This window comes from Hakea prostrata, chromosome 6, assembly GCF_041222555.1.
Source record: "Hakea prostrata isolate BN-2017 chromosome 6, UWA_Hpros_2, whole genome shotgun sequence".
Taxonomy (NCBI): Eukaryota; Viridiplantae; Streptophyta; class Magnoliopsida; order Proteales; family Proteaceae; genus Hakea; species Hakea prostrata.
In genome coordinates this window covers 29,265,230-29,277,410 of record NC_142605.1, presented here as the reverse complement: position 1 = coordinate 29,277,410, position 12,181 = coordinate 29,265,230, and the positions used below count along the sequence as shown (strand labels likewise).

Genomic DNA, 12,181 nt, shown 5'->3' with positions numbered 1-12,181 from the left:
TTAGTGTATGGGTGATGGGCATGAATCCACTATAGGTGTTGGCTTTTATGGGTCAGTCAGAGTTGCCCTATTGGAAGGATGACCAGTGGGTAGTTTTATAATTGGATCCAAGAGAAAGAGAGAGAGAAAGAGCCTTGAATGAAGGAGAGGGCAGGTTGGTAATTTGACATAGTGAATGCCATGGGAAGTAATTAGCTAGGGAGAAACCTTGGTAGAAGGGAAAAAGCTAACAACCAAGGAATTAGGTTAGTGGTTAAGCTAAGCTAATCTCTCCTCATCTCTTCTCTATTTCCTTCCTATGATGAAGGAGTAATGGAAAAGATGACAAGCTTGGTTGTAGGCTTGATCCTTCAAAACCAAGTAAATATTCCAATTTTTCAAAACAGGAGATAACTGAAGAAGACCAACAAATAAAAAATACTTTTTTTTTTAAAAAGAATTTTGATTGTTTTATTATTACAAAATTACAAACTAGATGTACATCAACAATCCCAGCGGCAGCGGCAACGGCAGACCTTGAAACCACAACAACATCAAACAACTGTGAGAAAGAAAACACAACCAAACAAGCCTTTTCTCTCTCTATCTCTCTTGGACCCCTTCTTTCTCTCTCTCTCTAATTGAGATTAATTAAATAGGGTATTAAGTTAAGTAAGGATTACCCAGTTGTTAATAATAAGATGATAGCTATAGAAAACGCACACGACACAACTGCTTGTGTATTTATAAGGTGTTATTAAAAAAGAAAGAAAGAAAGAAAAGAAGAAAAAAAAAGGGTGGGATAAAAGAGAAAGCCAACCACGAGACAGAGGAGGGGAAGAGGAGAATAAGCCAACAAGATGTCTCTACCTTGGACTGATTCTTATAGAGATCGCATCTCTCTCTTCTTTTCGTAATGTGTGGGTGAGAGAAGCAACGAAGCAAGAAAATCAAGGCAGGCAAACAAAGAAAGTTGGTGAAAAACAAAGTGGAGAAGAGAGGAAGACGTTCCTTCATTCACTCTCTTTCAGATTTTTCGTCTCGCCCCATTAACCCATTATTATTATTTCTGATTCTTTCTTTTCTCTCCATCACCTCTCTCTCTCTCTCTCTCTTTATCTTTCCTTCATCTCTCGTTTCTTCATTCATTCATTGAAGAGTCCGCCTTGGTTCTTGGCTTCTCTTTCTCTCATGCTCCTTGTGTGTGCTTGTTAATTAACCTGCCCCCACATCTCTTCATATTCCTTCTTACTAGTGTCTCCTTTTTCCCATTCCCAGCTTCAATATATACCTCTCTATCTTCTTGTTCTACAACAATGGCTGTTCAGGCTCAATACCCATCTAATGTTTTACTTCTAAACAGGTAATCCAATCTCTCTCTCTACTTCAACCTTGTCTTCCCATTCTTTACTATTCATTTTGGTTTTAATGGTTTTTTTTTTTCTTCTTCTTTTGGGTGGCAGAAACGGGCAGGATCAGAAGAACTTGCTTGGGAGCGATTACATATTACAGCCACAACTGGGTGGATTCCTTGATCAATCCCATATGTATTTCAACAATGGAGGTGCGTTTGGGTCTGTCTTATTCTTATCCATCAAAGATGAAATTAGGCCAAATACAAGGACATGAATGATTCTGAGATTGATTTGAATATGTGGTGCTATCTTCTGCAGTTATTGGAGTTAACCCACGGAAGAGGAACCGAGAAACTGTTGCTGCTGCTGCAGCTACGTCTTCTATCAATCTGTTCTCTCTGCAATCTCAGCCTCAAACGACGCTTGTTAACCTCGCTCAACTCCATAACCAACAACCCAACGGTGGTGTCTCTACTGGTCTCCGTTTGTCTTTCGGGGAACAACAGCATCAGCAACAGCTACAACAGCAACAATTGCAGCAGCCACAACAACAACAACAACAGCAACAGCAAGAGCAACAACAGAGTTGCTTCCCTGCCTCTTACAGTAATCTTCCGTCCTTCTTATCTGCGGAGCTCGCGCCCCAAATGAAACAACAAAGGGAAGAAATCGAGCAATTCATTCATGCCCAGGTAATGATTTCTCGTCTACTCAAATGGGTATCTCTTGATATCTTTTTTCATTTCGAGAGCAAAAACAAAAACAGTCCACTTGGGATCGAATTTGAGAAATGGAAGATTATTCATGGAACAGGGGGAACAGTTAAGGCGTACATTAGCAGAAAGACGGCAGAGGCATTACCGTGCGCTATTAAGCGCAGCAGAAGAATCAGCCTCGAGGAGACTGAGAGAGAAAGAAACAGAGTTTGAAAAGGCAGTTCGCCTAAACACCGAGTTGGAACAGCGAGTGGCGCAACTCAGAGTGGAGGCGCAGGCGTGGGAAGCCAAGGCAAGAGCACAAGAAGCCACGGCGGCGACGCTGCAGGCACAGCTACAACAGGCCATGATGGGCGGCGGAGGAGGATTGGCGGAGAATAGGGCTGAAGAAGCCGAATCGGGTGGTGGTTGTGAAGGACACGCGGAAGATGCCGAGTCAGCTCACATTGACCCAGACCGAGTTGTAGAGTCTCGTGGACCGATGTGTAAAGGGTGTTGGAAACGATCAGCCTCGGTGGTGCTGCTGCCGTGTAGACATCTCTGCGTGTGTACGGCCTGTGATGCCGTCGTGAATACCTGTCCTCTCTGTTATTGTCCTCGAAGTGACAGCGTTGAAGTTTTCCTCTCCTAGTAGTGCCCATTAATGGGCCCAAGCCCAGCCCAGCCCAGTACAGCAAAAACCATAAAAAGAAAAAAAAAATTTTAAAAAATTTTAAAATTGGAAAATACATTGAGGTTCACCTGGATTCCTCCCCTCCTCTTTTTTTACAGAGCTCAATTTTCTTTCCTTTTTTTTTCTTCTCTCTCCTTTTTATATTTTCTGGAGATCCCTAACATTTAATGTACATTGGTTGTGCCATCTTTTTCTCCCCTTTTTACTGGGCTTCTGAGGTTAATATTTTGATAAATTCTTTCATTCTACTTCTGGTTTGCATTGCGTATTATGTTAGTCATTCAATTTGCCAATGGAGGGTTAGTAGAATGGTTGAGAACTTCACTTTTTTTTAGTAGAAATGTCGTAAATTCAACCACCAGCATATGTAATATCTCAATCCTCAATTTCTCAATATATTAAAGTGTCTTTTTATTGAAATTGCTTCAGTCCTGCGCATTAAATGGGTAGGACCATCATGCTGAATTTCGAATAGTCGGATCCGAAATTTCATTGGTCTTGAGATTTCAATCTAACAGCGGAAGTTGTTTGGTATGATGGTCATCCACGTTTGAACCAGGACTGATTTGTATCATTAAAAAATAAATAAAAAAGTATGGTTTAGGTGGCAACTCGGTGGGGTTCCACGTGTCAGGCTCACATGCATTTCCTTTTTTAGACTAGTGTCAGTTCAGTACTCCAGTAATAAAGGAAAGGAAAGGAAATGCCGTATTAGGACAACATAAATGCAAGGGTAGGGAAAGAGCACATGCCGGTCGAACCATTCTGGTTGAATGGCGGGCCAATTACTAGACCCGGTTCAGTTGAATAAAGGAATCGTGATATGGAAATGGTTTTGAAGCTGTAGTAGAGAAGGTGGCGGTCCCCTGGGCATTTCTATTTCTGGTATTCAATTCTTTCATAAAATGGAATGGTAGATGTAGATGCATATACTGACAATCTAAATTATGATAGATTCTTTTTTCACAGAGAAGAAAATAATGTTATCTAGATAAGAATGGATGCCCTAGCTAGTTGCACTACAACTGTTTGTTGTATTGTAAAGCACTAAGCTTTTGAAGCAAGCTCAAAGAAATGGCCATGATTCTGCTAGCCTCTAGGTCCTCCATGGAAGGAGGAGGAGAGAGAGAGTTTGTATTTTTACTGTTGGACAAGCTTTGAACATGTGAAAATAGTGCTTTGTCTTTTCAATTTGATTTGGGCTACATCACGAGAAGTCTACTGGGTGTGATATCGATGTGAATTTACAGAAGAGAAAGGTGGAGCCAAAAATCTTTTCTAAATGTCTCTTCTGTGAATCACAGAATCATTTGACTCTTGACTAGGACTACCCATCTGGGCATAGTTGATGGAACCAGTAACAATCCTCCTTTGGGTACCTTTGCATGCTGTGCTGTCTTGTGCTGTGCTGTGCTGTGCTGTGTGCTGTGGACTGCATTCTGCATGGGTTCACCACATGTTCGACAAAAGTCCGTAATGAGTGGAGGAATACTTGCATTCGAGATTGGCTCGTCTTCTTGCTGGGCCCTGACACTATCACACAAACACACACACACTCTTCCAGGCTTCCAGTTGCTGGGGCATGTGCATGCACTGCTTCTTCTGGCTGGTGTTGGCTGGTCTTCCCTGATGATCTCTGATAGCTAGTGTGTGTTGGGTTCTACATTGACATCTTTCAATATTATATATTGGGTATCTCTCCCATCCACTGACCCACCTCCATTACTTCCAAAACCCAAGAATAACCCACTCAGCTCATCAGACATTCAGGCCTAGCCACCTCCATTTCCCATCATCTGCTATCTTCTTTTCTTCTGAATCATGTGGTGTGTGGCCTATTCTCCCTCATGTCCTCATGCTTGTTTTTCAATCATGCCTCGTCTTTACTCTTCAACATCTATTCACTCTGACTTCTTTGTCTCTTCTGTCTGTCATCTTTATTTCTTAATATTGGCATATTCTCCTTTCTCTTCTCTCTCTCTCTCTCTCTCTCTCTCTCTGTCTCTCTCTGTGACAAAAACTGTTCCAAGGTTAAAATGTTAATGATCTCATTAAATCAGAATCTTTATTTATTTGATGTAGATGTACAACCTTGATAACATGATTATACATATAAAATAGAGATGACGGTTTGCCCAAGATGTTGACAGAATAATCCTGTACACATCCATCCATCTACTTGGTATTGATGATCAAGAAAGCTGATAGACATTAAATATTTTTTTTACCTTTGAAGGAAACCAAAGCTGCATAAAATAAAAAAATATAAAAAATTTGAATTGAAAGAACCTCCCTGCACTTCAAATTTCAAATTCCTTTAATATATGTATCATCCGTCACATATTTATCTATTTGTCTATAACCATAGATCATTTGAGATAAATTAAGCTTTCATTTGAGTTGACATGATAATGATAGATACATAAAATAATTTTAGCTTTTATTCTTACGCTTTACATCATATATAAAACCTAAAAAACAATCCTATTTTAGGATTGGCAAAAACGTGGGTGTATAAAATTTTGGCATGAATTAGCGGAAATATTATTATTTTAAATATTTTTTAAAAATCTAATTCTTAACCATTATTGAAGATATTATATTTTTGAATATTGACCTAAACTATATTCCAAAACCATCATCCACTAGAGGGTTTTTTCAATTATAAAAGTAATATCTTAGATGGAAGTTTTCCTATCCTAATAAAATTTTGTTTTTGATTGCTTGTCAAGACTCTGATATGATTTAAACCCAGAAAAATTCAAAAATATAATTAATCTTTGAATTTAGCAAAAGCATCAACAGGTCAATGTTTGATGAAGTAATTATCGAAGAGTTTTGGTTCTCCTCATGCCTGAAAATAATTTGAAAAGTAAAAAAAAAAAAGCTATTTGATCTCAAATTACTAACGTGAGGAGGAAGGATTGCATCATAAGTGGGAATCTACACCAATTTTGTGTGGTTGATTCGTAGATAAGCTGGAATCTATTTGTGATTTGTGACAGACCACCAGATATTTGAACAATTATTAGGTTTATGTGTTTTTCAACTCTAATCTTAAATCAAATTAGAAAATTAATTGGTTTTTCCACCCATCATGAGATTATTAGAAAATAAATCATCTACAGTTATGGGCTGTCCAATGCATTTGGCATTTGCTGAAGGATTTCAGGATTTTTAAAAAAAAGCCCATTGTGAGAAATGAAATTCTTCTGAATGATTTGAACTCTGAAGATGGCTTCACAATGATCCAGCTGCATTTGCTTCTTTTGAATCTGTGGTGCAGATCCTATTTAAATGTAGTCATGCTCAACAATGTCTGAGAGCTTCTCCACTACGATTGGAAAGTATCCATGTTTTCGATCATTGGATTCGTTCATGATCCTTCTAGGTGGCCGTCTGATTGTAAGTTTTTTCCCTTATTAATGAGTCGGGTTATAGTTTCTATGTATGACACAATCATGTATTTCGAATTTGATGGGAGCACGTTTCTTTCTGTAACCGTCGAGTTTCTTCATGCTCACGTTACTTATTGGTTATGAGTCCGGATCTGCGACCCCAACGGGGAGCACAAACGACACTTCCTGACCACAAAAACATGTGGGGCCCACGGTGAAAAACACTTTTTGAAAGAAAGAAGAAAAAAAATTTCACCAATGAGATCCACTGGTTTTTGTGGTCAGGAAGCCATGGGGGGAGCACAGACGGGGAGATGATCCGGATTCATTGGTTCTACCCTTGTTCCGGTCTTGACTGGGATCCTTGACCCGACCGTGATCGAACCCGGTTTAACATTATGTTTTCTTGATCAGCTGCCAAACAGGGAAGTTGAAACAGAGCCAAGAGCACCCTATATTTTGTGTGACTTCAATTTGGATTTACTCAGTTCAAGAATCAACAAAAGAACTTTTATAATTTACAAAAATCGAAAGCCTAAGGAAAATTGGAGAAGTCCACCTAGTTGAATTCTATTGCAATCCAAAAAGCATATCAGAGTAGATGATTTCCCTCTTTGAGAGAGCAGAGTTCATAGTTCCCATGTTTCTGATAGAAACGAGGAGTGTTTCTCAGTTTTCATGATCAAAATAGGAAATCTAACGTTTGATCGCTACCTTTAATTGAATTACAAACAGAATCCTATTTAATCTCGAAACTAAGGTGGAGTATAATCCAATGGAATGGAAGATTGAGTTGAGAATTCCAAGACGAATAAGGATTGACTCAAACTAAACAAAACCATCCAATAACTCGCTCACACTATTTCCATCTTCTAATCGTGGCTGGGTTGATCTGGGTTGATTTGATCCTTCTTCAGATACAACAATGGGGATGATGAAGTACAACTCTTCTCCAAGCCATCCAATTTGTTCAAGCAGTACTCCACCACCAAATAAAAAGGTAATCATCCCCTTCCCTTGCTGCTGTTAAAGTTTAAACAGAACCCTTTGTTCTTTCCTTTCTGATTCGTTCCTCTGGTTTTCTTTGATTTGTTTAGGTTCTTAAGATTGATGTAAGGAAACCCGTGTTCACCTCTAATCCGTTACGTTGTAGACGTGCAATTATAAAACCTGGAAACAACAATGATTCACGCCTGCAAGTCGTCAAATTTGGTCGACAAAAGGAATTGAAATCCCTTCTTCTGGTAATCAAAGACTAACTTTTCTATCTTCTCTTCTTCTTCTTCTTCTTCTGGGTTTAGGGTTTAGGGTTTAGGTAACTTTATATGCTTTAACTGATCTGTACAGCTTTCAATGAGTGATGATTCAAATCAACCATCCACCACCCCAACTTCGTTAATCCGTGCGGTTACAATTCAAAACTCTTTTAATGACATATGTAGAGCTTTGGAGAACATTGAAGAAAATCTGAAAGCAAGGACTGCTACTTTAGCAAAAATTGAAGAAGCGAGGCAAAAATTCGCTGCTTTGAAGACAACGACTTCTGCACTGAGTACCACTGACGACGACGACGACGATCTAGCTACCTGCATAGACGGGCTTAATCAAATGAGAGTTCATTAGGTTTCTGTTCTATGAGGAATTGATCTCCAGATTTTGATTTTTGCTTTTTTGGATAAGATAGAGAGGAATTGATCGATCAAATTTCTTTAATTTGCTAGGAATACATACTTTTTCTTATTATTCTTCTTATTTCTTAAGAGGAGTGGTTGCAGATAGTAGTAAAAGATGAAAATTTGTAGAGCGTAAGGGTATTCTTGTCTTTTAGAAATTTTAGCTTGCTTAGGGCCTGTTTAGTTATATGAATTCAAAATTTTCAAATCTTTAGATTCATGAATTGGAGATTTATACCTGTTTGATTGTAAAACATCCATAGATTCATGAAATCCAGGATTTCACTTTTTTGCATAAAAACGTGAATTATAAACCATTCTTGGGTATTAGGTGAAATCTATGGATTCCACCATAAGCATAAAATTGATGAAATTTACGGATTTACGAGGAGTAATCCAACGAAACTCTATGAATTTTGATAGATTTGAGGCTAACCAATCAATTAATTTTTTGAATCATGAATCAAAAGATTTGAAATCCCATTTCATTTCAAATCCTTAGATTCATATAACCAAAACATGCCTCTGGTAATTAACTGATATATTTTATTTTCTTTAATTTTTTGAGAATGGAGGTTCATCAAAGCCAGTTTGCGTGTACCTTGACTACATTTGCAAGGAAAACAACTAAGTGAAAGTCGAACCCACAACCCTTTTCACTAAAAAGTGCGGCTCTTATCGCTAGAGCAACTCTACAGTGGCAACTGATATATTTTTCCCTAGATTTGATTGATAAATTAGGAAGCTCACAGTATGCCATTAATTTTAGGGATTAACTTTTGTGGTGGTGTTGAAAATTTCCCAGTACTAAACAACAATGAAAGTTATACTTTTACCCAAATGGCACTTGAAAATATCTGAGATTGGGCTGGGCTGGGCTTTCCAACCCACAGCATTTGGCATTAGGCCCATTTTGATGTCTAATAGAACAGAATTTAGCATCTCGAAAAGAAAAGAAAAGAGAACCCAAAGTTTCAATCTAATGCGACATGTTGGTGTTTAAGAAGAAGCACGCGTGTACTGCTTTAATACAAAATAACTGATGGAGAACTATAGTTTTTAATTCACTTTTTCTCTTTCTCTTTCTCTGTAACTTCATCGATCTTTCACTCTTGAAAGTAGACAAAGCAGGTCACCATAGAACCTGTAAAAGCAGATTCACTCCTTTTATCTTGGACGGCAATCTATGCACCTTTTATCTTGGACGGCAATCTATCATTCAATATGAAGATTATCTTATTGTGTGTGAGAATTATATATTGTATTTCTTTGTAGACTCTGATATTACCATATTAGAGAATATGCTAATTCCATTATAAATATGTAATGACTAACTCAATAGAAGTGCTGAACTGATCTTATCTTTCTTCTTTGTATTTTATAAAGACTAAAGAAGGAGATTATGATCATGGTCCGACATGCTCGATTTTTTTAAACCTAAATGCTAAAATCTGTTTCTCTGCAACTTTTTCTTTTTCTCATGGTCATCGAGAACCCTTCCGTGGCGGCACAAGACAAGTCTCAGGGTTGTCGGTTGCTTGCCACGGCTATGTACATGCTTGGGAATCGAATCAGACTCTTGTTTTTCTGTTCTGATTTTTTCAATTTTTCCCTCAAATCTGAAGAAAGAAAGAGAGAGGAAACAAATCTCTCTTTGTTCCTCTCGCTCTCAATCTCTCTCTCTCTCTGTTTCGCTCTCAGAAGTTTACTCTTTCCTTTCAGCTCTGTGACTGCAACAGTGACCTTACGGGTTCGGGAGATGGGAGACCGAAGGGGGAGGGGGAGAGGAAACAACCACTGCAGCCGGAGGAATGGTGGATCACTCGACTATTCGATCATATCTGGTGGATCGCTCTACTATTCGATCGTCTATGTGGCCGACTTTTGGTAAAGTCGCTGAGGGTAAAATATGAGAGAAAAAATAAGAAAAGAATTCATAGTTACTGAGTTAGTTTTTAATTAATTTAATTTTTTATTTCTTAAAACTTGGAATTTATGATAACCATCAGATAAGGATAAGAATGACATCTATACCCATTATCTTATCTTAAACTTTTATTTTTAATTTTTCAAATAGTGGTACTTGACGTGTGAAGTGAGATAAATAGAGAGAGCAAAGAGAGAGGAGTGTTTATAGTTTTCATGATTTTATAAAACTACTATAAATAAGCTACCTTTAATTGAAATTACAAACAGAATCCTATTTAATCTCGAAACTGAGGTGGAGTATATAATCCTGTCTTTTGACTCTGCAATTCCAATGGATGGAAAATTGAGTTGAATTCCAAGAATAAGGATCGACTCAAACTAAACAAAACCATCCAACAACTCGTTCACACTAGTTCCATCTTTCGCTGGGTTGATTTGATCTCTGAGAGACAAGAATGGTGATGATGAAGTACCATCCAATTTGTTCAAGCAGTGATCCACCAGCAAATAAAAAGGTAATCATCCCCTTCCCCTGCTGCTGCTGTTAATGTTTAAACAGAACCCTTATTCTTTCCTTTCTGATTCGTTCCTCTGGTTTTGTTGATTTGTTTAGGTTCTCATGATTGATCTAAGCAAACCCTTGGTTACCTCTAATCCGTTACGTTGTAGACGTGCAATTATAAAACCTGGGAACAGCAGCAATGATTCACGCCTTCTGTTAAAGCAGATGTCCCTTCTGGTAATTAAAGACTAATTTTTTCTATCTTCTCTTCTTCTTCTTTCTGTGGGTTTATGGTTTAGGGTTTAGGTAATTTTATGCTTCAATTAATTGATTGATCTGTAGTCTGTACGATTTTCAATGAGTGGTGATTCAAATCAGCCATCCAGCACCCCAACAATTCAAAACTCTATTAAAAAAGTGATCGCTGCTTTTGAGAACATCGAAGAAGATCTGAAAGCAAGAGCAAGGGCTGCTGCTACTTCACCGAAAATTGAAGAAGCGTTCGCTGCTTGCACTTTGCTCAGTGCAAGAAATGCCCGATTCCGAAGTAGCCTTTTTGGCCCTCCTCTCCGGTTGATTCACAAAGACATCAACTCCCAACTGACTACCACCGATGACGCCGCAGCCGCAGGCGACGATCTAGCCACCTGCATAGACGAGCTAAATCAAATGAGAGTGGATTAGGTTTAATGCAAATTCGTTAGCTTTCTTTCTAGGGCTCTTCTGTTCTATAAGGAATTGATCTCCAGATTTTTTATTCTTATTTTTTTTGATTTTTTGATTTTTTGATTTTTTTTTTTGTGGATAAAATAGAGGGGTTGATCGATATATGCTTAGTTTGCTAGAAATACATAGTTTCTCTTTTTTTTCTTCTATTTTTTTAAGAGGAATGGTTGCTGCAGATAGTAGTAATTGATGAAAATGAGTAGAGTAGGGGTATTCTTGTCTTTTAGAACCCACAACCCTTTTCACTGACATTAATTTTAGGGATTAATTTTGGTGGTGGTGTTAGAAAATTTCCCGCAAGTTTTACTTTTACCATAAGAGCCCAAGCCCACCCAAAGGGCACTTAAAAATTTCAGGGACTGGGCTTGGCTTTTCAGCCCACAGCATTTGGTATTAAGCCCATTTGTCAGTATACAGTCTTATGCCAACTTTCATCTAAAGGAATGTAAAAACATCCCTATTTTAAATTAAAAGGGTTTGTTGAGACTACTTTTAATTTATAAAGGTGAAAGAACAAATTACATATAAACCCCTTAAATTTGCAATTAGTTACATCTATCCAAGCTTGGACATTTTGAATGGTGTCGTCATGTCGGTGGTTGGTGACAACACCTCGGCAACACCAGCCGAAATGTTGGGCAATTTTTTGAGGGGTTCAATAAAAATCGACCCCCTGTTTCGAAGGGCATTTGGGGTCATTTTGGCATGAAATTTGATGCAGCCAATAAACATATTGGGAGTGTTATTTTGACTTAAAACATCACCTAAATTAATGTACTTAATTGACCCATGTACAATTGTATGCAGGCAAAAGCCGCGAAACTAAAAGTCTTTGAAACTCATATAAACCAAATATGGCATGCAACATCATTAATTTCAACATACTTTAATTTCATAACCATCCAACATCATTATGGCATGCATTTTTGCCAAAAGTTAGTTGGAGAATAATGATTACCAGTGTAATGAATAAACTTGCAAATCTGTATGAAACCCTCTTGATCGATAGAAACAACGTGATATCTAGCAATAACAAAGCAAAATGTACTCGTAGATGTCGAAGATTGGACCAAAACATGGTGAAAAGTGCAGGAAATGAGAGAGAGAGAGAGAGAGAGAGAGAGAGAGAGAGAGAGAGAGGCTTGGAGTAGTTTCGAGAGGAGAGATAAATAAATAAAAAGGGGGGCGTTTATTCAATAAATAGACCCTTTGGGAAATCGTGTCGCCCTC

At 38.1% G+C, this 12,181-nt stretch overlaps 3 protein-coding genes across 3 annotated transcripts; all 3 read left to right on the top strand.

Annotated features, from left to right (window-relative positions):
- The first annotated feature begins 746 nt into the window (after positions 1-746).
- Positions 747-3,220, top strand: LOC149013162 (BOI-related E3 ubiquitin-protein ligase 1-like). The gene is made up of 4 exons (XM_089160203.1): positions 747-1,342; positions 1,443-1,543; positions 1,653-2,026; positions 2,148-3,220. The coding sequence occupies exons 1-4, from the start codon at positions 1,296-1,298 to the stop codon at positions 2,679-2,681; spliced, it is 1,056 nt and encodes a 351-aa protein (XP_089016329.1). The 5' UTR covers positions 747-1,295; the 3' UTR covers positions 2,682-3,220.
- A 3,724-nt stretch (positions 3,221-6,944) lies between these two features.
- LOC149013161 (uncharacterized) lies at positions 6,945-7,962 on the top strand. The gene is made up of 3 exons (XM_089157825.1): positions 6,945-7,121; positions 7,219-7,365; positions 7,469-7,962. Exons 1-3 carry the CDS (start codon positions 7,047-7,049, stop codon positions 7,742-7,744), a joined length of 498 nt encoding a protein of 165 aa, XP_089013951.1. The 5' UTR covers positions 6,945-7,046; the 3' UTR covers positions 7,745-7,962.
- Positions 7,963-9,959: 1,997 nt separating this feature from the next.
- Positions 9,960-11,373, top strand: LOC149013160 (uncharacterized). Its single transcript, XM_089159759.1, has 3 exons — positions 9,960-10,238; positions 10,337-10,462; positions 10,568-11,373. The coding sequence occupies exons 1-3, from the start codon at positions 10,179-10,181 to the stop codon at positions 10,907-10,909; spliced, it is 528 nt and encodes a 175-aa protein (XP_089015885.1). The 5' UTR covers positions 9,960-10,178; the 3' UTR covers positions 10,910-11,373.
- The last annotated feature ends 808 nt before the right edge of the window (positions 11,374-12,181 follow it).